Genomic DNA, 22109 nt, shown 5'->3' on the forward strand with positions numbered 1-22109 from the left:
TCCCATTCTGTAGGCTGCCTTTTAGTTTTGTTGATTGTTTCCTTTGCTGGGCAGAAACTTTTATCATGAAGTCCCAATAGTTCATTTTTGCATTCATCTCCCTTACCTAACCATAAATCATTTGTTGAAGAGACTTTTTTTCCATTGGATATTCTTTCTTGTTTTGTCAAAGATGAGTTGACTACATAGTTGTACAATTGTGTCTGTTTTTGTGCCAGTACCATACTGTCTTGATGACTACCGCTTTGTAATATAGCTTGAAATGCAGAATCATGATGCCTCCAGTTTTTGTTTTTTCCTTTTCCAAATTGCTTTGCCTATTTGGGGTCTTGTATAGTTCCATACAAAGTTTAGGATTGTTTGATCTAGCTCTGTGAAGAATGCTGGCGGTAGTTTGATAGGGATTGCAATCAATGTGTAGATTGCTTTGGGTAGCATAGACATTTTAGCAATATTTGTGCTTCCAATCCATGAGGATGGAATGCTTTTACATTTTGTTGTGTCCTTTGCAATATCTTTTATAAGTCTTTATAGTTTTTAGAGTACAGATCTTTTACCTCTTTAGTTAGATTTATTCCCAGGTATCTTATTGTTTTTGGTGCAATTTTTAATGGGTTTGATTCCCTGATTTCTCTTTCTGCTGCTTCATTATTGGTGTATACAAATGCAACAGATTTCTGCAGGTTGATTTAATATCCTGCAACTTTGCTGAATTCATGTATTAGTTTTAGCAATTTTTTGGTAGAGTCTTTCAGGTTTTCTACATAGCGTATCATGTCATCTGCAAATAGTGAAAGTTTGACTTCTTCCTTGCTCTATTTGTATGCCCTTTATTTCTTTTTGTTATCTGACTGCTGAGGCTAAGACTTCTAGTACTATGTTAAATAGTAATGGTGAAAGTGGGAGTCCTTGTCTTGTTCCTGACTATAAGGGAAAGGCTTTCATTTTCTCCCCAATGAGGATGATATTAGCTGTGGATCTTTCATATATGGCCTGTATGTTGAGGTATGTTCCATCTATCCCTACTTTGTTGAGGGTTTTTTTTAATCAAGAATGAATGTTGTATTTTGTCAAATACTTTTTCTGCATCTATTGAGAGGATCATATTGTGTATATTGCACCACGTCTGCAGTCCAAGAATAAATCCCAGTTAATCATGGTGAATAACTCTTTTAATGCACTGTTGAATTTGATTTGCAAGTATCTTGTTGAGAATTTTTGAATCCAGTTTCATCAGGGATTTTGGCCTATAATTCTCCTTCTTAGTAGAGTCTTTGGTTTTGGGATCAAGGTAATGCTGACTTCATAGAATGAGTTTGAAACCTTTCCTTCCATTATATTTTTTTGAACAATGTAAGGAGAATAGACATTAGCTCTTCCTTAAATGTCTGGTAGAATCCCCCTGGTAAACCATGTGGCCCAGGACTCTTGTTTGTTGGAAGATTTTTGATTACTAATTCAATTCCCTTGCTTGTTATGGGCCTATTAAAATTTTCTATTTCTTTCTGTTTCAATTTCTGTAGTTTGTGCATTTCTAGGAATTGTCCATTTCTTCCAGATTGCCCAATTTGTTGGCATATAATTTTTATAGTATTCTCTTATAATTGTTTTATTATTGTTGTGTTGATTGTGATCTCTCCTCTTTCATTCATGAATTTTATCTACTTGGATCATTTCTCTTTTCTTTTTGATAGGTCTGGCTACGGGTTTATCAATTTTGTTTATTCTTTCAAAGAATGAGCTCTTAGTTTCTATAATCCATTCTACTGTGGTTTTTTTGTTTGTTTGTTTTTGTTTGTCTCTATATCATTTAGTTCTGTTCTAATTTTTATTATGTCCCTTCTTCTGCTGGCTTTAGGCTTTATTTGCTGTTCCTTGTCTAGCTCCTTAAGGTGTAAGGTTAGGTTGTGTATTTGGGACCTTTCTTGCTTCTTGAGAGAGGCCTGAATTGCAATATACTTTCCTTTTAGGACTGGCTTTGCTGCATCCCAAAGGGTTCGAACTGTCGTGTGTTCATTTTAATTTGCTTCCATGTATTTTTTAATTTCTTCTTTGGAACACCTGGGTGGCTCAGTTGGTTAAGTGTCTGACTTCAGCTCAGGTCATGATCTTGCAGTTCATGGGTTCAAGCCCTGCATCAGGCTCTGTGCTGATAACTCAGAGCCTGGAACCTGATTTGAATTTTGTGTCTGCCTCTCTGTGTCTGCCCCACCCTCCCCATATTCTGTCTCTCTCAACAATAAATAAACATTAAAAAAAGAAAAAAATAATTTCTTCTTTAATTTCCTGGTTAACCCATTCAGTTTTAGTAGGATATTCTTTACCTTCCATGTATTTGGGGGCTTTCCAAATTGTTTCCTGTGGTTGACTTTAAGTTTCATAGCATTATGATCTGAAAATATGCATGGTATGCTCTTGATTTTTTGTACCTATTGAAGGCTGATTTGTGACCTAGTATATGATCTATTTTGGAGACTATTCCATGTGCACTCGAGAAGAATGTGTATTGTGCTGGTTTAGGATGAAATGTTCTGACTATATCTGTTAATATATCTAAGAATTGTCCAGATATAAGTACATCCAGTCCAGTGTTTCATTCAAAGTCATTGTTTCCTCGTTGATTTTCTGATTTGATGGTGTGTTCACTGTTGTAAGTGTGGTGTTAAAGTCCCCTACTATTACTGTATTATTATCAATAAGTTTCTTTATGTTTGTTATTAATGTATTGATTTATATATTTGGGTGCTTCCAGTTGGTGGTATAAATATTTACAATTATTAGATATTCTTGAATGGCTAGACCCCTTAATTATGATACAATATCCTACATCATCTTTTGTTACAGTCTTTGTTTTAAAATAAAATTTGTCTGACACAAGTATGGCTACTCTGGCTTTCTTTTGACATCCGTTATCATAATAGATTGTCCTCTACCCCTTCATTTTCATCTGCAGGTGTCCTTAGCTCTAAAATGAGTCTGTCTTAGGCATAGATAGATGGATCTTATTTTTTTATCCATTCTGATACCTTATGTCATTTTATTGGAGTACTTAGTCCTTTTACACTCAAAGTAATTATTGAAAGATATGAATTTAGTGCCATTATTTACCGGTAGAGTTGGTGTTTCTGGCGATGTTATCTGGTCCTTTGTAGTCTTTATTGCTTTGGCCTTTTTTTTTCTCCACTCAAAAGAGTCCCCCTTAAAGTTTCTTGCAGGCCTGGGTTAGTTGGTCATGAACTCCTTTAGTTTTTGTTTGCCTGGGAAACTCTTTATTTCTCCTTCTTTTCTTAATGACAACTGTTATGGATAATGAATTTTTTGGCTGCACATTTTTCCCATTCAGCACAGTGAATATTTCCTGCCCCTCCCTTCTGGCCTCCCTTTCAGTGGACAGGTCTGCTGCTAACCTTATGTGTCTATCCTTGTTGGTTAAGGACCTTTTGTCCCTAGTTGCTTTCAGAATTCTCTCTTTATCTTTGTATTTTGCAAGTTTCACTAAGATATGTCATGGTGTTGACCTGTTTTTGTTTATTTTGCGGGGAGTCTGTGTGCCTCTTGGACTTGAATACCTGTTTCCTTCCCCAGATTAGGGAAGTTCTCAGCTAAAATTTGTTCAAATAAACCTTCTCGTCCTCTTTCCTTCTCTTCTGGGAGTACTGTGGTATGGATATTATTTCATTATACAGAATCACTAAGATTCCTAAGTCTCCCCTTGCGATCTAATGGTTTTCCTTCCCTCTTCGTTTCAGCTTCATTATGTTCCATAGTTTTATATTCTGTCACCTATTCTTTCCTCCATGTCTTCAGTCCTCATCATGACTGCATCCACTAGATTTTGCATCTCACTTATAGCATTTTTAAATTTCAGCCTGGCTAGTTTTTAAGTCTTTTATCTCTGAAGCAAGGGTTATTCTAGTGTCTTCTATGCTTTCTTCAAGCCCAAATTGTAATCTTATGACTGCTGTTCTCAATTCTTGATCAGATATATTGCTGATATCTGTTTTGAGCAAGTCCCAGGCTGTGATTTCTTCTTGACCTTTCTTTTGGGGAGGATTCCTCTGTGTTGTCATTTTGGCTAAGTTTCTGTGTTCTGCATGTTTTCAAAGCTTGTTACGTTTCCTGCACCTGAGAATAATGCTCTATTAAAAAGGGGTCATAGGGGCACCTGGGTGGCTTAGTCGGTTGAGCGTCTGACTTTGGCTCAGGTCATGATCTTACCATTCGTGAGTTCGAGCCCTGAGTCATGCTCTGTGCTGACAGCTCGGAGACTGATTCGGATTCTGTGTGTCTCCCTCTCTGCCTCTTCCCCGCTCATGCTCTGTCTCTCTCTGTCTCTCAAAGATGGATAAATGTTAAAAAAAAAAAAAAACTTCAAAAAAGGGGGTTATACACTGTCCAGTGTCTGGCACTTCAGGAAGTATCTCTGGTGTACACTGTGCACTCTGCTATTGAAATTTGGCTGCTATTTCCCACTGGCCAGTCCTCCACAGAGGTCCTCCTTGCTTGCAGTGGTGACTGTTTGGACCTTTTACTTGGTGTGCTTTGATTAGTTTGTTAATATGAGCCTGGAAAAATAGAAGGAAAAAAGCCTGATTCCAAAAAAAGAGAAAAGGAAAAGGAGTGAAAAAAACCCAAATGATCAAAAAACTATAAGCCTGATTCTAAAGAAAAAGAAAGAAAGAAAGAAAGGGAAAAAAAGTCTGATCCAAAAAGAAAAACAAACAACAAACAAAAACAACAACAACAACAAAAAACAGAGAGAAAAAAGGAAATGAAAAAAAAGAAAACTAACAAACTAAGAAGAAACTGCAAGCCTGACTCCAAAACAAAGAAGGAAGAAAAAAAAAAGTGAAAAAAGAAAAAAAAAATTAAGCCTGGTCCTAGTATCACCAGAACTGCAGGTGTCATTTTGAAGCACTTGATTTTCAGTACACTTGGTGCATGTGAGGTGCTGCCTTTGCTGGTCTTCTGGTGGAGAGGCCCATTGTGTTGGTTCAGAGTCAGTTTGCCCCAGTAAATAAGCTTGTGCCTCATGCGGGGGTTGGGAGGGGAATGGGAAGGAGGAATTTGTTGTAAGGGAGTCTTGCCTCCCCTAGGGTCTGACCTCAATGTGGCTGTGTTTGAAGGACAAGGAGAGCCCAGGATCTCCTTATGTCTATGCCATCTTAACTCCTCCAGTATTGTAACATTTGAACCGTTTATTAACTCCTTCTTTGGACATATTTCCCCATCTTGTTAATTTATTTACTACTTTAATAAAGAAATGAAATTACAAGCACTAAAAAGCAAAGATCTTCAATATTCGCATGTGCTGCTGCTCCAACCAATATCTGGCATTATAATTGGGTTACCAATACAGGCTGGAAAAATATTAAGAAGTATGATAGAATAAGTCCAGATTATCTTGAACATACTATTGGTAGAACATACTATTGGTAGAACATACAGCAGCAAGTATGTCTTGAACATACTATTGGTAGAAATGTGGATGTTAGAACCCTTTGGCAATCTATACAAACAACAAATCATTAAGTCTTGCACCTGAATATAATGTAATGTTATATGTCAATTGTATCTTATTAACAAAGGTAAAAACTCTGCTAATGAGGGTGAAGAAGGAAGAGAGGAGCATGGTAGAGAAAATCTACATTGTCTTAGACAATATATAAATCACCATAAACACACTTCTGGTAAAAATATAGATGTTAAGGATGTCTTGCTTCTTATAATAAAATGTGAAAGGAAAGAGATAAATTGAAAGAAGAACTATTAAGAATAAAGGAATGAGGACTTCATGATTTTGGAAACTCTCACCCTATCCAGATTGCAAAAGATTCTAAAATTAGGGGATTGAATGTGAGGAAAGAGAAAGTGTGGCTGGATAATCTCTTCCTATTTTCTCTAAATAGGTCATAATATTTAGTCTAATAAAGCTCTTTAAATATTAGGTGTGTGATTCAGTGGGTCTCTTTAGCCACATTGACTGACACCAATAGTGGAGATGGAATTATTTTTAAAGATCTGTGGAGGACCTCCTGTTCAGAGGAGTGAATTCCATGACATAACCAGAAGATCCAGAAGGTACTTGAGAATTTTATACCGGGATAAACACTGACAGTTTGGATTGAAAAGGACAGAGAAAGAGTGACTTGAAAGAAGCCCACTGAACTCCCCCAAATTAAGAAACATGCCCATAAACTATTCAGCTGAAAACTTGTGCTACCTTTCATGACAAGCAAATGAAAACTCTTGAGTTTGAGGCAGTGAACCCAGAGGGCAGAACTTCTAGCTTACAGGGCTGAATTCTAATTCACAGCAGATTATTTACAGTTTTTAAACTTAACAGTGTCTTCCCAGTTAGATATCAACATTTCTTAGGTCCAAAGAGTCACATTTTCCTGTCATTTTCTTCTATTTTGAATGATAATGTCTACAACTGGCATCTTAATATTCCTTGGGAGCAGATAAACTTGTTTCCTAATTTCATAGGTCCACAGATAGAGAAACTTTGCTTTTGGATGGATCATATCCAGACTGTCCCACCCACACTTGATTGAATTATTTGGATAATATAAGTTGAGACATTTGAGCTAATGATATTTAGATGAGATTTTGAATTATGAATTGATGATGTGAAGGATTGAGACTTGTTGGACTGTTGGGTGTGGTGAATGTAATTTTTATGTGATATTTACATGGGGGTTGATGTCCAGAGAGCAGAACATGGTGGTAGAAGATGATGCCCCCACCCAAAGATATGCTCTACTCTTTTGAACCAGTGAATATGCTACCTTACATGGCAAGGAGACTTTGCAGATGTGATTGATATAAGGATTTTGAGATGGGGAGATTATCTTGGATTATCCATTTGGGCTATATATTATTATAGGAGTCCTTCTAAAAAAAGAGGAGATGATAAGAGAGTAAGAGTAGGAAATGTGATGATAGAAGGGAAAGGCAGGTAATGGATGATGTCATTGCCAGTTGAAAGGAGGCCATGAGCCAAGGAATGAAGACAACTACTAAAAGATGGAAAAGACCAGAAAATGGATTGTCCTTTCGAGCCTCCCAAAGGAATTCCTGGCCTTCCCACACCATACTTTTGTCCTAGGGAGACCCATTTTGTATTTCTGATCTCCAGAACTATAAGATAATACATTTGTTCTGTTTTAGCAACTAGGTTTATAGTAATTTATTACAGCAGCAAGTAGAGATTAATACTGCTATCCATGTGGTCTAGCCAACTCCAGGAAAAATGGGAAGATGTTGCCAAAGCCTTTATAATGAAGGCAAATATGGGGGTCACTAATGGCAGTGCCTGTTGTATTGCAATTTGGACAGATTCTAGATCTTTATGTTATTGGCCTTACTCAAAATGGGCTGATTTTCAAAAACAAGCATAAATAGATTTAAGGAAAATGTATAAATCAGAAATCTATTGTCTCCAGATTGCACAAAGGCTTAAGAGATGTTGGACTTGTTGAGATATTGTGCTGTTGTGAGTCATCGGTTTTTGTTTCATAGTGTCATCGATCAGGAGGCCTTAGCTTATCAAATAATTCCCAGGAAAGCTTATCAAATAATTCCCAGGAATTTAACTGAGATCCTAGGCCTTGAGACTTATGTGAGGTAATGGCCCATCCTTTTATGTGAACTCCTTTGAGAATGCTTCTCAATCCTGATGAGTATGTCAAATGAATCTATTCAGGGAAGGATATTGTCAATATAATGTCCTACCTGTGCTCCTGGGGAAAGTTGGTGTGGTTAAGATCTTGCCAATAAAGATTGTGGCCAGGGGCGCCTGGGTGGCTCTGTCCATTAAGCACTGACTTTGGCTCAAGTCATGATTTCACAGTTCCTGAGTTCGAGCCCAACGTCTGGCTCTATGCTGACAGTTCAGAGCCTGGAGCCTGCTTCAGATTCTGTGTCTCCCTCTCTCGCTGCTCCTTCCGCACTCCTTCTCTGTCTGTGTGTCTCAAAAATAAATACTTTAAAAAAATTAAATTAAAAAGTAAATTTAAAAAAAGATTGTGGCCAAGGGTAGGACCATTGAAATACCCTATGGACAACTAGTTAAAGGTCTACTGTGTCCCTTCCAAGGTGAAGGCAAACTGACATTGAGAACCTGTTGACATAGATACTGAACAGAACATATTAGCCAAAAGTATGATTACAAAATAAAGTGAAACCCTGTATTGTGAGTAATTGTTCTGTGAGCATGCCACAAGAAAAACAAACATTTCTAATAAAATTTGACTTGATAAATGAGCAGTGTCTGGCAATATGAGTATTACGTGATGCAGAACATCACGTGATCACAACTGAGCCAATGGTTCTTGACATTTGCTTTGATATACAAGTGCTTTGTATTACAAACATGTTTCCAGACCAAATTATGCTCGCAAACCAAAGTGTTACTTATTTGCCAATACATACTTGTATAGCAGTAATTTCACTAAGATTGGGCTTGTTAGTTTTAGTGTGTAGGACTATGCACTAATGTATCCCTGGTTTACACACAGTTTGTTTGAATGTTATGACTGATGAAAGCTCACATACATAAGAGAGTATGAAATTTTTATTTCTCAAATAGTAAGGCATGTTTTTTTGGAAGAGTAGGACAGGCTCCTAAGCAAATCTGAAATATGGCTTTCTAGAGGCTGGAGGGATGACTAGTTTGAGTTTTTATTGTGAGTAGAGAGTTGGGATGTGTTGAGGGTTCCCCCTCATTGGCCTTCCTTGCATGGTTTGAAACTCCCACTAGGGTCAAGAGAGGGAGCATGCTGACTCTCTTACTAGTTTGCCCAGGTGAAGAAGCATAAAAGAGGGCATGGGAGATAGGGCTTGAAAACTGTCAGCAGTCAAACATCAAAAGTGGACTCAGACTTCTTATTACACATGGGTATATGGGAGAAACCATGTTGGTAAGTAGAGGTACAGCGGTCTAGTATTTTATAGAAGCTTTTTAGTACTTTTTACTGAATCAAAAAACTATTTGGATTTATCACTGTAAATAATGAACATGAGTTTTTCTAAAACAGAAGGAGCAGAGGCTCTGGAATCAAACAGACCTGTACTGAAATACAAAGACTGTACTTCCTATGTGTGCAACCTTGACAAATTGTCTTAACTTCAATTCACTTTGTTTTCTGACCTGTAAAATAGGACAAATAGCTATGCCTTATGGAGGCTTTAAATGGAAGCTTCTATAACTTTAAATTGAAAAGCACTCCTCAATCAGTGTAAGATTCTCCATAGATGTTAATCATTTTATAAGATTAAATGAATGAGAATGCAACCAAACCATACAAAAATATATCAAAAGGCAAGCATTCTATAAATATAGAATTATTTAAGCAAACACATGATGATATTATCATGCTAATGTTAATCCATGGTTTGTGGCATATTTCACATTTTTAACCCATGGGTGTTTTCTAGATTTTAAAGAGAAGGAGATATCATACCAAGTTATCCCTTGGCTTCCACCTGAAGACTGTAACAAAGGATTGAAGAATAATTTTGATTTTTTTATTGAAGAATCTTTGGGTGGCAGGTAATTGTTATGTCTTTGAACCAAAGAGTCACTATTTTAGCAATACAAATGAATGGATGGATGCCTGGATGCTTGGACTGTAGATGTAAGACAGGGATGGACGGATGGGTGGGTGGATGAAGGAATAAACGATGAGTGGATGGTTAGGGAAACAAGTATTTACACCAATTCATCCAGTGCAGTCACTCGAGATTCTTCTTTGCTGTGTACTGTGCCTCTTCCATGAATGGATTTCTGTAGCAAGTAGAGGTTGATCTTTCTGGGACTTCCTTTCAACCCCTCTCTTACAATCTTTGTTTATAACCTCCCCCCCACAAAAGCACAGGTACCTCAACCTCTCACTGTTGATAGGGAAATGAGAGCCACTTACTTTTCCTCCTTTTCTTCACACATATTCTAGTATTGGAGGGAAGAATTATGAACCCTGGTTTTGTACCAGTTAAACATCTGGCTATGTAAAGTCCTTTTATTTATTTTTTTTTTATTTTTGGCCATTTTAAGGTCCTTTTAAAAATGCAATGAACCTCATGCAAAATAAGACATGAGTCCTTTGTTTCATCTGAATGGAAAGAAGCACATAACTGCTTAATCTTAGACATTAATGTGGAAAGACAAACATCCATTCCTAACTTAATTATAGTGGCCTTGCCTTCTTTCTATCTGAAAATTCTACTTACTAGTGTAGGTCTTGCTTACATTTGACTTTTCTCATAAAGTCTTTTTTCCTCCCTCAATTGGGAGACCACAGTCCTTCCTGTCTAGAACTGATCTAATCTATTCATTTGACACTTAGTCTATATAATCTTGTGCTGTTAGTTGTATTAAATATAGGCTTTGTCTCTTTTCCATTCATTTAATATTTTTGGAAACAGGCATGGGTAACCATGGATTCTTAAACGTTGTTTTCTATTTATTAGCTTAATTTTAAGCATGCTTAATGAGCTATATCTGGAAATTTTTACAGCACTATTGTAAGTATGTGCAATATCTGGTTATCATTCCTTTGCTATGTGAAATCTTCAAAAAATGCATAGCAGAGGAGGATTTTAGCCAGTCACTTCCACTGTGTAACTTGAAGTTAATTTTAAATGTCAGGAAGAGTTCTGTATATTGCTAAAAAGTTCTCTACCTCTGGACCTTCTCCATGTGAAGTGCACTGGTACAGTACGCTTAAAGGGATGCCAGGGTGTTGATTCTCTTGGTCCTGCATGTAGCCAGCAGGATGTCTTGAGCTCTTGCACCTGTTAACTCTGATACCTTAAAGTACAGATGAACATCATTATCTATTTACCTTTAGATTATTCAAGCAGGAAGTAAACAATCATATTCTATATAGGCAGTTATCGGAAAGCATTTTAAGGAGATTAGCTCCTGGAATATTCCCATGGGAAAAGTCTTAATTACATGTTTTTACTCGTTGTCATTATCTTCTCTGGACACCTCAACCTACACTGAAGTAGACAAGCCAATAGTATGTTTAGTATTAATCAGGCTTTCCTTTTCTTTTCTTTTCTTGCATTGCTTAACTTTTAGGCATAGAAATGTGGAATTCCCATTTTTGCTGTGTTTTGGGTTCTATATGATAAAATGATCCCTTGTGTGAGGTGATCTCTCACATTCAGATTATACAATGATTTTTAAAAATAGCCTATATGGTCAATATTTATGGAACTGTGTCATCAAGTGACTTCCAGTTTGAGTAATCATCAGGTAAAAGAAAGTTTATGAGAATATTACAGAGTTTATCAAATAGAAAGAGATATGTGAAATTTGCATGGTCAGAGAAAGTTCCTAGACCAGAAGGTCCACCAGTGGCAATTAGTTTTCAGATAACACAATTCAGTGGTGCCAAATGGATTTCAAGATATTGAAAGAGAACATGAGTGGGGGAAAGGCAGAGTGAGAGGGGGACAGAGGATCTGAAGCAAGCTCTGCAATGACAGCAGCAAGCCTGATGTGGGGCTGAAAATCAAGCACCCTGAGATCACGAATTGAGCCAGAGTCTGAGGCTCAACTACTGACCCACCCAGGCATCCCTATGTGTTTTTTAAATAAACTGGAACAGAGAGTGCTTGAGATTTAGATGAGGGAGAGAAGAGGAGGGGACGAAGGGAACCCTCTCAAGAGCAGAACATCTGCTCAGAGTGCCTGAGATGATGGTACTAATGGGCAGTGGGGGAATAGGTGGGCTGCTGCTAGGTGTGGTCTTGCTTATCTGGGATATTTTCTTTGTAGCCCAAGATTCTTTTATGTATTGTGGAATTAACACATCCAATGAATGTTTACCGTTTTTCTCTTTCTTATAGATACACATTTGGAAAATTCTTACAATTTATGGAACAAGTAGGGCTTCAGTGCAGCCATTTTCTAAGGAGAAGTGATATCATGGATTCCTTAAAGAATGAGAACTTTGACCTAGTGATAGTTGAAAATTTTGACTACTGTCCTTTCCTGGTTGCTGAAAAGCTTGGAAAACCATTTGTGTCCATTCTCTCTTCCTCGTTTGGTGCTATGGATTTTGGACTACCAAACCCTCTGTCTTATGTGCCAGTATCGTGTTCTTTGCTAACGGACCACATGGACTTCTGGGGCCGAGTGAAGAATTTTCTGATGTTCTTTGATTTCACCATGAAGCAAAGGCAAATCCAGTCTGCATATGACAATACCATCAAGGAACATTTCCCGGAAGGCTCTAGGCCGGTTTTGTCTCATCTTCTGAAGAAAGCAGAGCTGTGGTTTGTTAACTCTGACTTTGCCCTTGAATTTGCTAGGCCCCTGCTTCCCAACACTGTGTATGTTGGAGGCTTAATGTCCAGACCTGTAACACCAGTACCACAAGTAAGTGAAACTGTAGCTCTCCATGTGGGCTTCATGCAGAGGTCTTCAGCACAGAGTTGGTGACTGCCCTGCCAGTGGAATCCTGGGAAGGAAGTAGGGTGAGGCAAGTAAGGTGCCCAGGACATGCTTTTTAAGGGAGTACTCATTTTTAGGGCCATGCAATGATACTGTTAGGACTTACACAACCCTGAGATTGAGGGCCTCCTTAAATGGTACACCGAGTGTCCTCTTTAGTCCTGGCCTTGGTAGGATAAGCTCTTTATTTTATTTTAATTTTACTGTCTCTACATACAGCATGGGCTTGAACTCAGCACCCTGAGGTCAAGAAGAGCATGCTCTTCCAAATGAGCCAACCAGGCACTCTGGCATAAGCCTTTTAAGAAATTGATATTTTCATGTGCGTTTTGTATGATCGTGTGTATAGTAACTATGTGGCAAGAATCCATTAAATGGGAGAATTGTTAAAAGAGGTGAGTTATTCTCAATGAAATGCACAACACTATGAGTGTGTAACCAAGGTAGGACTGGGTGGTAAGAACTGCAGACATCATCTCCAGCATCCTCAGCCTATCTTCTGATTTGATTGATCTGGAGTTAGGCCTGGGCATTGTAAATTGTGAAAACTGCTAAGTTGGTTTGAATCCCTAAACTCAGACTACTGCAATAGAAGGGTTTTTTTTTTTTTAATGCTTATTTATAAGAGAGAGAGAGAGAGTGAGAGAGAGAGAAAATGATCATGAGCAGGGTAGGGGGTGAGAGAGATGGAGACCAAGAATCCCAAGCGGGGTCTACACTGTCAGCACAAACCCCAAAGCGGGGCTCGAACTCAAGAACCATGAGATCATGACCTGAGCCAAAATCAAGAGTCAGACGCTTAAGCAACTGCACCACCCGGATGCTCCTCTGCCATAGAAGTTTTTATTTATTCTTATTTTTGTTTACTTATTTATTTTTCTGCAATAGAAGTTATTAAATGGGAAGGAGCTGAGATGAGTTGGCTTCCTTTTGCCTATCAGCACTGTGTTGCCATTTTATGCAATTTATCTTATATAATAATATCTTGCCACCTGGAAGGAAGTATGATGATCTCCATTTTTATAAAAGAGAAGACAGAGACTGAGGTGGTGTGTAAGTGACTTTCCCACTACCATTCACTGCAGAGCTGGGGAAAGCCCTGATGTGACCTGGGTCTTCTAGGTACCCAAGTGTCTATGCTTCCTCTACTGACCTTGTACTCAGTGAGCAGGGAGAGTTGGGGAATGATCCATGGACTAGATGGGCTTTGAGTTGGTGGTAGGGTTTTTTAGGGATGGAGCTAGGGAGGAAGGTGTTCCAGCTGGAGAGAACAAGTAGCTCAAAGTGTTAAAGTAAAAGTAAGATAGGCATGACTCTGGGTTCCCTTGGTGACTCTAGCTAGACTGGATCAGAATTCTCAATTGTGTAAATACAGCCAGGCCAGATTGCAGGAGACTTTACTTGATAGGAGGGTGGGTCTTAGTTATAGGGTAGGGGGAGGGAGTTGTTAAGCAAGAGCATATTGGGAGTAAGGGTTATAGTGGCTGTGAGATAGCAGAGGCTTTTTTCAAAAATGTTTCTCTATATTTTCCAGTTTTTAGATAATGGAGTTACGTGGCTTTTGTAATTAAAAAGAATGACAAAGCTGTTGTCAAAGTGGTCCTTTGAATGGTAAACCAGGCAATGTTATGCTAGATGGAATCAATCCAGGAATGAGGATCTAGAAGCTGAGGAAAGGGGGCTGCAGAAGTCCAGAGTCAGAGTCTGAAGAAACACTTGAAGCAAGAGTTGACAAAACTGTGTTAAGCCAAGATCACATCATTAAGTCACAGCCTTCCTTAAGAATTGCCTGAGGACTTTAAAAAGCAAGCTGCCCAGTTCAGGGTTAGGCCTGGGCATTACCACTTTTTAAGTGTCTTCTTATGTAGATATAATTTGTAGTTATGTGGGTGAGCCACTGAGGTAAGAGATTAATTACAAAGATCCGTTAATAAGAATATCACAAAGTATCAGAGCAAAGCACTCTACATGGTGCATTGAGCCAGTGATCAGGAGCCTTCCTCCATTTCTTCCACTTCTTCTTATGCTACAGGCCTTCTCCCAGTTTCTTCAATCTAGCCTCAGACGTTGCAGCTCCCTCTGCTAGACCCTGACACCCCACTAGTATTTGTTCTTACACTACCATTTTCCGGTGGCCTTAGGAAATTCTCAAGTGACCATGTCTCCATTGACCTATGATGAGCAGTGGGTCTAGGATGGCCGTGACACAAAATCAAGCTTTTAAAGAAGAAAGATATTCCGACACAATGGGGATGAGCATCATGCAGAGGGTGCTGAGCTGCCCCAGGGGCTATGAGCTCTAGGAATGGCAGGAAGGTGTGTTCAGTAAATGAATGGCTTTCATTTTGTGGCTGTCTAGGTTTTCATGAACAACATTTTTCACGTCTTTTTCTTTTCTGAACTCTCTCCAGGAATTTGAGAATTTCATTGCTAAGTTTGGAGACTCTGGTTTTGTCCTTGTGGCCCTGGGCTCCATGGTGAGCACCTTTCAATCCCAGGAACTTCTCAGGGAGATGAACAGTGCCTTTGCTCATCTCTCTCAAGGAGTCATATGGAAGTATAAGCCATCTCACTGGCCCAAAGACGTCAAATTGGCAGCAAATGTGAAAATCGTGGGCTGGCTTCCTCAGAATGACCTCCTGGGTAAGAACTGCCCAAGTCTGCTTCACCCGTCTCATTTACATATTTTTAGAGCATATCGGGCTCTGACCTCTAGTTGGGTAATCCCACTTGCTCTAGAAGGAGCTGCTGATACCTACAGTTAAGTCTCCAAGAAGCAGGAATGGAATGGCCAGCTGCAGTTCTTGGGGATTCAGGCCCTACTCCCAATGAGATCAGGTGCCCAAATAGCCATCTCTCCTTCATTCTTTCTATCCCAGGTGAGATATTGGTAGACATCAAAGTCACCTTGTCCTACTGCATTAGGTTTTACACAGGGTCACCCAAACACAGTCCAAAAGAACCTATGGATTCTAGAGAACACATACCAGAGGGATGTTGCCCTTGTATTTAGCGGCTTCATGAGTACCTGTTCTTCCACGTGCACTTACATATATCATACCACCCTCCCCCACATCTTTCTTAGCTATTGAAGTGTGAGCAATTCATACCTTCATAACATTAATACCAATAGTGTCTTTAGGATGTGCCAAAATACCTGAGTGCCAAGATGAACAACCTCATAGCTGGTTATTTGGTCCATTTTGTCTCTGGTACCAGAGAGTTCCCTCACCTCCCCCCCCCAACCCCCCCCGCCAACCCCAGTAGTTTTTCTCTGTGCCCTGTGCTGCTTCTTTCAGACCCCTTACTTCCATAACCACTGACTGGATCAGAGGCTCATGACCAAGATAATGACTCAAAATACCCTGGAAAATTGAAGGAATAGATTCCCAACTCAACTTCTCAAATTTAATTATTTAAGCCTGGAGCAAGGCACATGATCCTCTTTTCAAAGAAGAGATAAGGAAATTCTGATGTACATTCAAGTTGGGTGACATAAGCTGAGATAAACTTTTCTTTTCAATAGTAATCTTATTTAGCTCTAAATAAGGTGGGCTAGAAATGCTAGAGATGGAAATACTCAAGTGTAGAATCTAGTCTATGGTTTCAAGGGGCTACTCATGTGTTTGAGGAGACAATGTATACAGTGTCAATTTTACAATTGCCAAATAGATTATGATGTCAATGAATGTGTCAGGAATTCAGAGAAGAGGGAAATAAGTTGACAGGTAAGAAAAGAGCACTCAAGAGCAAGAGAGAGACAGACAGAGTCACAATGAAAAAAACAGATGAGAGAAGGAAAGGGAGGCATTGAGCTGATAGAAAGATGTATGTATGTATGTATATATGTATGGATGTATGGATGGATGGACAGACAGAAGGGGATATATGTCTTGCTTAGCATTATTGTCTAGAGAGTTTCCTGGGTTCTGAGTCTTAGCTGGGTTCTGTCCAGGGCAAAGAATTTCTGTACAAGGGCAAGGCTTGTATGTTAGTACATGCCCTTGGATACATCGTAAGCAAAATATCTTCAAATGGCTCCAACAGACCTTGAAATTCTCTTGGTATATTCTTCTGCCCTTCTTGCTTGCCCTGGCTTTCTCAAGCTTTTCATTCTGAGAATATTCATTCTGAAATATTGTGCTCTCTTTCTTATTTGAAACAGCTCACCCACGCATCCGTCTTTTTGTCACCCATGGTGGAATGAATAGCATCATGGAGGCCATCCAACATGGCGTGCCCCTGGTGGGGATTCCCCTCTTTGGAGACCAGCCAGAAAACCTGGTCCGAGTAGAAGCCAAAAAGTTTGGTGTCTCTATCCCATTAAAGCAGATAAAGGAAGAGACCTTGGTTGTGAAGATGAAACAAGTCATAGAAGACAAGAGGTATGGAACTCTCTGGGCCTTTGGTCACTTAGGTTGAATGAAGACATCAAACACAAAGAGCACCGTGTGGCTCTTTTTGCAATAAAAGCTGAAACTTCCAAGACATGGAATAATATGTGTGTCATGCTAACAGCTGACCTGTTTTCCCTGAGAGCAAGAGTAGAAAATTTAGGTTAGATGTTGAGAACAATTTGCACCTTAGGGTTTTAAGCACCCTGTCCTACTTACACAGGACCTCTGAGAGGTCTTATGTTTATGGACTGCTTATAGTAGAATTCCAAGTGAGGCAGGAGGTTGACTTTGTGTCCACCAGTGTGCTACACCGTTTCCTGTCTCAGGCCCTTTGTCAGTGCTGCTCCCTAAAACATCCTTCCTTCTCCTCTCCTGTCTTGAAGGACTGGCTCCTTCATTGCAGTCAGGCTCATCTCCAATGTCCTCTCCTCAGAGAGGTGGTCTTTGTCTGACAGTCCTAAATGCACTCCTCTCCCACCCTCTTCGGTCATAATTCATTTTTCCTTAACAGTTCTCATGATCAGTAACTACCCCATTTCTTTCTGTTTCGATTTATTTTGTGTCCCTCACACTAGAAAGTAGAGAGGAAGCTCCTCTGAAGGGCCAAGTGTGTCTCTTGTTTTCCCCTGTGCTCCCAGGGCTTAGCACAGGGCCTGCCACAAAGTAAGTTGGGATGAATTTCTGTTAGGTGAGTCAGCAAAAGGGCCCATGATGTCTTAGGTAAAATTCCTATCCAACACAAGGGTCCCATGACCAATTTTATTCTTTCTTCCTTATAACCAAGAGGGCCTGAATGACTTAATGTTTCAAGGACACAAAGTGACTCAGCCCTTAGGACTTATCATACTACCTTGCACAAAGGAGGCCCACAGGAGTACTTGTTAGATGACTGAAGAATCACTGAAGCTTGTGATTCTTAGCCCTAGAAATCTTATTAAGTTCCAGGGTTAAGATAACCTCAGACATTTCATTATATTGGGTATTTCATATGTAGCAAATGATCACTCAGAAGAATGAGTTTGTAAATTTCATTGGCTATTCAAAGACCTAGACTCGAAACGGCCATCATCTGCTGACCCTGATAAGGAGTCATTGGGCCTGGGATGGCCCCTACACATTGTGTTTCAGGGCTGGGTATATAAAATGTGGGGCCCAAGTAAAATGGAAAGGTGGGCACCCTTGTTATAAAGATTAAGAATTTCAAGATGGTGACCGCATAGAATAAAGCAAGTGTAGGACCCATCTAAATGTGGGGTCCTGTCCAAATGTGGAGGCTGCAGCCCATGAAGCCAGTGCTGGCCAATATGATGCTCTGAAGAGGCAGAAAAGTTCAGGCCTCGTCCTGGGCTCCAGTCCATAGAGTCACATATGTCACCTAGCCCAGACACCAGCACAAAATAGCTGCTTATTATACATATATATTGTATGTATAATATATATATGTTACATGTATATATTATATATATTGTATGTATAATATATATGTCACATGTATATATTATACATATATTTCATGTATAAAATATATGTTACATGTATATATTATGCATATATTGTATGTATAATATATATGTTACAAATATATATTATACATATATGTTGAATCCTGTATGTTAGTACACTCACCTTGGATGCATCCCAAGCAGAGTATCTTTATAATGGCTCCAACAGACTTTTAAATTCCTTTGATATTTCCTTCTGCCCTTACTACTTGCCCAGGTTTTCTGAAACTTTTCATTCTGGAAATTTTAATTCTGAATATTCTGCTCTCTTTCTTATTTGAAATAGCTTACCCACACATCCATGATATGTGTGTGTGTATTTTACATATATATATGTATGTGTATGTACATACACACACATATATATACATACATATACATATATATGTACATGTATATGTATGTGTGTGTGTGTGTATATATATATATATATATATGATAACATCACATCTATAGTTTGTGATAAGCCTCCTTGGGTGGAGACTAGCCCTGATAGACTTAGTCATTATTTTTTCTTTTTTTTTTTATAGTTTAGCACATTTAGCATAGAGCATAGTCTTTGCATGGAGACACCAGTTTGAACTTTTCAGTAGAACCAGCTAGACTGTGGCAAGGCCAGGCCAGGCCAACAACTTTTCCTTGAAACTGAGTCTTCTGTGTGTGGAAGGAAGAGTGTGTGTGATACAAGGTCTCTAAGACTTCTGAGACCACCTGAGTAACGCCCCACCTCTGGGTCTGCCAACAGGTACAAGTCAGCAGCGGTGGCCGCCAGCATCATCAGGCGCTCCCACCCCCTGACCCCTGCCCAGAGGCTGGTGGGCTGGATCGACCACATCCTCCAGACAGGGGGTGCGGCCCACCTCAAGCCCCATGCCCTGCAGCAGCCGTGGCATGAGCAGTACCTGCTGGACGTCTTCTTGTTCCTGCTGGTGGTCACCCTGGGCACCCTGTGGCTCTGCGGGAAGCTGCTGGGCATGGTGGCCATGTGGCTGTGTGGGGCCAGGAAGCTGAAGAAGGCCTGATGGGGGTGCAGCCTTGATGGGTGTTTGGGGAGCCACTGGTTCTAGAAGGCTTTCCCCAGCACAGGGCAGCCCTGGTGTCTTCCCCATATTGGCACCTGAGGGTGGCACACAAATTGCTCTTCACTGTTTGCTGCCTCTGTTTAAAAGTTCTTGTGAAACACTCTTGGGCATCTTTTTTTAAAAAAAAAATTGTGGTAATATGTACAGCACATAAAATTGACCGTTTTAGCCATTAAGTATAGAGTTTAGTGGCATTAGGCATTCTTGTTGTGGTGTAAACATTACTATCATCCAGTTCCAGAACGTTTCATCTTCCTTAACTCAGACTGCACTGATGAAATAATAACTGCCATACCACCCACCTCCCAACCCCTGAAGCTCTTGGCAACCTCTGTTCTACTTTCTGTGTCTGTGAATTTGATCTTGGCTTCTTGACTTGCCTCTCATCAATCAAGTCCTCATTCAGACCCACACCTTTAGCAGACAGCCCCGCCTTCCACTGCACTCCACACTCCCTGTTTCCAGACACAGCACCCTGCTTACTTCCTCCTGTTGTTCCCTGGAAAGGAGGTATGTGCAAAACTACCTTCAAAGAGCGAAGAAGCCATGAAACTGAAGAAAAAGACCAACAAGTCCAGCTTGATGACAAATGGTTTATTAAGGGGACATATGGACAGAAGTTTGTCCATCTCGTGGGATACCACAAGATGAGTCGATGCCCACAACCCCACCCCCTAACAGACCTGCTTTTATGGCCCTAAAGGCTGGTGAGCACTTTCTGAGGGGCTACCCAGGAGTAATCATATCCAGAGCAGATCCAGGAAGCTTTGCCTGGAGGGTTTACTCACAGGTGTAGTTAAACAAAAGAGAAGAATGGGGGGACAGGCTGTATTTAAGAGGCTTTAGGTCACAAAGCAGTCATCATGGTGGAATTTCTCAAGATGGCTTTAGTCTGGTTCATATACTCACTCTCTCAGAAACTTCTCAGTCTCTTTCCCTCTTCCTCTTCTTTCATTTTTCATGATGACATAAGATCTTGGCCAGTTCTTCCATTTTGGGCTTTCCTCTTGCATCTTCTTCTCACTTCACCTCCAAGCTCAGGAAGCCTGGCCTCTGTTCTGCAGTTAGGCAGGGGTGACTCTCCCAGGACTTCACCTGTGGTCTCTGTCCCAAGTCAGTCCTGGGAGAGCACCTCCTTTGCTGGTCAGACCTGGAGGCTGTCTTTGGCCACAGCTGATGCTATGTTTTTCACTTCCCACAATTTCCTTCTCAAGTTTCCCACTCTTAAAAATGTAGTCACGGAGGAGTGCCTGGGTGGGTCAGTTGGTTAAGCATCCAACTTCAGCTCAGGTCATGATCATGTGGTTCATAAATTCGAGCCCCTCGATGGGTTCTGTGCTGACAGCTCAGAGCCTGGAGCCTGCTTCAGATTCTGTGTCTCCCTCTCTCCCTGCCCCTTCCCTACTCACAGTCTGTCTCTATCTCTGTCTCAAAAATAAATAAACATTAAAAAAATGTAAAAAATGTAATCAACAATACCTCTAGTACAGAACCTGGACCTCCCTGTGAAGTTCTGAGGCATCAGGTCCAGTGACTATGGCAGTTCTGAGGACTTTGTTGATTTAAAAAAAACAATCATTGAAAAGGTAAGAAATATAAAAGATGATAAAATGAATGAGTAAAATTTGATGAGGAACAGAATATATATACAGTTTCAAAATGTCTACTTGCATCTCATTTCCTAATTATAGGGTAAAAAATACCAATGTTACAATCAAGATCTTGGTGAACACCACTTTAAATAAGCGATAGAGTTATCTCTAATGATAGGACCATCTGACATCATGTGTTTCTCAGTGTGATTCACTGAGATGGAATCAACACCACCTTAGTAGTAGTCCCACCATGTCCCCTAGTAACTTGAAGTATAATGAGAAAACATCAGACAAACCCAACTTGGAATCCATCATACAAATAAGCAGCTTGTACTTTTTAAATCATCAATGACAAGAAAGACAAAGAAGAGCTGAGAAGCAAATTCTTACTAAAGGAGATGATATAGACATGATAACTAAATGCAATGTGTGATCCTGGCTTGGTTCCTGCACCAGCAAATTCATTTCACAACATGGGATATTATTGGGACAATCAGATGTAATGAAGTAAGGTAAATAAAGTAGTGTGATTGCCTGTTTTAAAAAATTGTGTCTTCCTAAGCAGATTAATTTTTCCACTGGGAAGATATAATATCTGAGCAGAGGGTAACTGTGAAAGTGTATGAATGTAATCACATAGCTTCATACTATAGCACAAATACAGAAAGATTATGAAGGGAAAGAAATGGAATAATGTTGACAGAGTTTACAAATCTTTCTAATAAATAATTTCAAACATTTATAAGAACAGAACTTCTTGCTGCCCACCACACAGTCCTATTTAGTATGCCCATTCAGAATTATAGACTTAACCTTTAGAGGTTCAGTCCTTCAGGTCAATATTTGGCCATCCACCCAGGGGTGCTAAACATTTTGGGACACTAGCACTTTCACCGTATGTTACTTTCCTAAGAAACTTCCTGAGCAATAAGTGTAGGTCATTTTCATTTGGGAATAAGCTTCTGGGATTTTGACATTGGAACACTTAAAGAGATTTAAGGAGGTATCTGGGGAAATGGGGCAGGGGGATGACAGTAGGAGGTCAATAGTGCAATTAAGAGGTG

The 22109-nt window shown here is 39.7% G+C and overlaps 1 protein-coding gene across 3 annotated transcripts in view; it reads left to right on the forward strand.

Moving 5' to 3' along the window:
• The window catches only part of LOC122494638 (UDP-glucuronosyltransferase 3A1-like), a 41775-nt gene extending 19990 nt beyond the window's left edge, over window positions 1-21785 (forward strand). For all 3 annotated transcript variants that reach the window (XM_043599981.1, XM_043599991.1, XM_043599972.1), the window contains 5 exons: window positions 9442-9556; window positions 11863-12394; window positions 14881-15112; window positions 16635-16854; window positions 19114-21785. In XM_043599981.1, coding sequence (XP_043455916.1) covers window positions 9442-9556; window positions 11863-12394; window positions 14881-15112; window positions 16635-16854; window positions 19114-19390 — 1376 coding nt within the window. In that variant the 3' untranslated portion in view covers window positions 19391-21785. The remainder of the gene's footprint in view (window positions 1-9441; window positions 9557-11862; window positions 12395-14880; window positions 15113-16634; window positions 16855-19113) is intronic.
• Window positions 21786-22109: the final 324 nt, after the last annotated feature.

This window comes from Prionailurus bengalensis, chromosome A1 (assembly GCF_016509475.1).
Source record: "Prionailurus bengalensis isolate Pbe53 chromosome A1, Fcat_Pben_1.1_paternal_pri, whole genome shotgun sequence".
Taxonomy (NCBI): Eukaryota; Metazoa; Chordata; class Mammalia; order Carnivora; family Felidae; genus Prionailurus; species Prionailurus bengalensis.